General features: G+C 31.4%; 1 protein-coding gene across 1 annotated transcript; it reads left to right on the plus strand.

The window, feature by feature from the left end:
* Positions 1 to 2,383: 2,383 nt before the first annotated feature.
* On the plus strand, positions 2,384 to 2,827 carry LOC140919671 (uncharacterized). The gene has a single exon (XM_073366278.1). It carries the CDS (start codon positions 2,384 to 2,386, stop codon positions 2,825 to 2,827), a length of 444 nt encoding a protein of 147 aa, XP_073222379.1.
* The last annotated feature ends 1,204 nt before the right edge of the window (positions 2,828 to 4,031 follow it).

Below are 4,031 nucleotides of genomic sequence, written 5' to 3' on the forward strand. Positions count from 1 at the left end.
GCAACCACCAACACATTTAAAAGAATTTGAAGTATACAATGATATAGAAATTAACAATAATGGAGATTTGGTTCACTTTGCTTTATTTGCAAATGCATATCCTTTAAATGTGGAAAATGGTATGAAGAAATGACCCTGGAAATAAGCAATGATATAAGAAATCCAGACAATTGAGAAGAATCTGGTACTTGACTAACATACCTCCAAAATAGAAGAATATAGGAGTGAAATGGGTCTACAAACTCAAGTTGAACCTAGATAGGAAAATTGTTAAATACAAAGCTATATTGGTTCTCAAAGGATTCTTACAAAGGGAAAGCATAGACTATTCTAAAGTGTTTGCTATAGTGGCCATAATTGAGACAATCAGACTAGTAATAGCACTAACTTGTGCTAGAGGCTGGCCGATGTGCAAACTTGATGTCAAATTTTCATTCTTGAATAGATTGTTTGAAGAAGAAGTGTATATCTCTCAACATTGTCAAGTATACAATTGGTTTTCAAAGTGGACAGTTTATTTGCAACAAAATTAAAGCAAAAAGATGGAGACTTAGTAGGCTATTCAAATTCTGATAGGTGTGGAGATAAGAATGATAGAAGAAGCACATTAGGTTATGTATTCAAAATCATGAAATCTTCAATAGCATGGAGCTCAATGAAGCAACCAATCATAGCATTGTCATCATGTGAAGCTGAATATATTGCTAACAGCTATACAGCCTACCAAGCATTGTGATTGGAAACTTTGACGGACGAATTAAAGGTTGATGTATGAAGTGATGATTGACAACATCTCAGTCATAAATCTAGCAATGAATCTTGTATCTATGATAAGCTAGAATTTGTCTATTTTGATAGCTTTATTTGATAGGTTAATCTGATGCTTTTAATTCGGTTTTAGTTCTATTTTACTACCTCTTTGTTCTTTTTACATTGCAAGGAAAAGTGGAGGAACTAGTGAAGATTTTTAGTGTGAAAAAGCCTTGAAGTCAAGTGGTGCAGTCATGGGGCATCCTGATCAACAAAATGAAAGCAACTCAATTTCAAGCAAGCATTACTGCTTGGCCATAATGGTCATTACGGCCATAATGAATTAACGAGAAAGAAAACAAGAATTTGTCGCTCCAAATCAACACGGATTACTGTTTGGCAATAATGGCCATTATGGCCATAATTTGTTCGTCTTCTCCTACTGAACCTATTATTGTCTAGCAGTAATGGCAATTATGGTCATAATCTGCTCATCTCATGTTGCTGAACCATTTTTCTTCTGTGAAATTCTGATAGTTACTTGTAATTAAAGCACATGAAGGCACTTAGGCAATAAAAAGGGCGAAAATACACAATTTTAGACACACATTCCTACTCACAATATTTTGTTACTCTTTCTTTTGTTCTTGTATTTCTCTTATAAATTTTCTAGTTTAAATAGTATTCAATTTTCTATTTTTGCTTTGTTATTTTATTCTATTATTTTATATTTCCAATGTTTTTATATTTAAGTCTTGACTCTTCTACTATGATCATATGTGAGTAGATCTTCCTTGTCTTGAGATTGTAGGATTTTCAATGTTGGATCTCTAATAATTTCTATTTCTTTTTGTCATGGGCGTTGATCATTTAATCCAATCTTAGTAAGAATCATATTCATACTTAGATATCAAATAATATACCGAAAGGTAGATTTGATATTTGACCCCTAAGATTGGACAAGAGAATCAAATCATGAAAATAAATTTTAGTTCTCTTAAAATCATGAAAATAGATTTTAGTTCTCTTAAAATCATGAAAGATATCTTCTCTTAAAGGATTTTGCTAATACATCAATCATGAAAATAGGTTGGTTATTAGTTTAAAATACATTTTTGTTCTTTAAAAGAAGGCATTAGTTATAATTATTTATCTGATTTTTTAGAGTTTAACACTCATAACTCAAAGAAGGTTAATTTTATTGTATTCATCATTGTGAAAAACTACAATCCCACTGCTTTATTTTTATTACGAATTTTAAACCAAAAATCATTATCAACATTTACTATTTTAGCTAATTCTCATAGTAAAGAGACATTAGTACTCATAACAAAGTCCTTGTGAGTACGATAATTTTTACTATGCGATAATACCGTGCACTTGCGGTCTTATCAAGTTTTTGGCGCCATTGCCGAGAATTTAATTTTTTTTATATTAATTCTCTTTTTCTATATGGATTAGACTAAAATTTTCATTTTTCATTTGTATATTTTTTTATTAATAATTTTTCTCTATTTGAATGCGAAGAATTCGAAGTCTTGGGAATCTGGTCGAACCAATAGCCGAGATGGAAAGATTTTTTCATAGGAGAAGAAGAGAGAAAAACATTTATGAACAAGAAAAAGATTTAAAAATGGCTGAAAATAGAACCTTGAAAGAATATTCCTCTCCCAATGCGACAATACCGCAGTCAGGTATTGCATGCCTGACAGTAGAGGCTAACAATTTTAAATTAAAACCTTCGTTTCTATCTATGGTACAACAAAACCAATTATCTGGTACTCCAACGGATGATCCAAACATCTATTTGTCTATTTTTTTAGAGTATTGTGATACTTTGAAAATGAATGGAATGACTAGTGACGCCATTAGACTAAGACTTTTCCTTTGGTCATTAAGGGATATAGCTATAGCTTGGCTACATTCATTGCCTTCCGGATTCATTTCCACATGGGATCAGTTAAAGCAAACATTCATTGTTAGATATTTCCTGCCAAGCAAAACTGCAGATTTGAGAAATCAAATCACAAGTTTTTCTCAAAAGGAAGGACACTACAAGAATTCATGGGATTTGTGAGGGGAGGGAAAGCAGCCACAAAAGAGATATTTGTGGCGGCCTTAGGCAGCCACAAATAAGCTAGTCACAAACCTTTGTGGCGTCCAAAACAGCCACAAAATTTGAATTTTTCGTTACCTTTTGTGAGGGTAAAGGCCGCCACAAACGCCTCCTGTTGTGAGGGTTTAAGCCGCCACAAATGTTATAGTTGATATTTAAAATTAAGCTTTTGTGGGGTTCCAGGCCGCCATAAATATCTCCTTTTGTGAGGGCTTAGGCCGCAACAAAGGATGAAACGAATTAAAAAATAAATATTTTGTGAGGGTTTAGGCCGCCACAAAATTTTGACTTTATTAAAAAAATAATTTTATTAAATTCAAAATTAATATTAAAAAATGATATTATATATAATAAATTAATATCAATATAAATGAAAATTTAAAATTTAAAATATAATATTTAAATTTAAAATTTAAAATATTATTATATATAAAATATAATATTAATATTAATTAAAGTAATTACTACCAAACCAAATAAAACATTTCAAAATTAACAAATCATGTCATAAAAACTAAAAATTAAACACACCATAATTAAATAGGACAAGATATAATGTTTTCATACAAACCAAAAATAAAATTATCAAATATTATTGAAGTACATCAATCAACGTAATAACTCCTCTGATCAATCGCTCAACTCCCTCCATCATTATTTACTGAAATTTACCCGATGACAGAAGTCCCTCAAAAGTATTATTAATTTGTGTTGGAGGAGACATCATGGTTTGAAATTGGATTTCATCTTCAATTGCACCATCACTAGCCGAAGGAGGAGTCATAGCAAGTTGAGGTTGATTTAAATCTGGTCTGATCAAGCCAGCTGTTGGCATAGTTGGTCAGTATGAAGTTTGATCTTGTTGAGGTTGAGGAAGTTGATGTGAAGATGACGAAAACCGTCTACATATAAATGCACTCTTATTTCATCTTCACTCTTAAACCATCTACATCGACATAAACAACATGGATATCTCATCCCCCTTCATCTTCAACAATTTTCTGCACTCTCGTAAAATTGAGAAAGTCTTTAACCTTGTTAGCAAAACGTTGTTTAAGATCCTTCCTTCCAAGAAAATTTATATCGTACATCCAACTGCGATCTATTTCCATATATGTGTGTATATATGTATGTTTATTCTGAAAATTAAATATATATATATATA

Source organism: Cicer arietinum, chromosome 3 (assembly GCF_000331145.2).
Source record: "Cicer arietinum cultivar CDC Frontier isolate Library 1 chromosome 3, Cicar.CDCFrontier_v2.0, whole genome shotgun sequence".
Lineage (NCBI taxonomy): Eukaryota > Viridiplantae > Streptophyta > Magnoliopsida > Fabales > Fabaceae > Cicer > Cicer arietinum.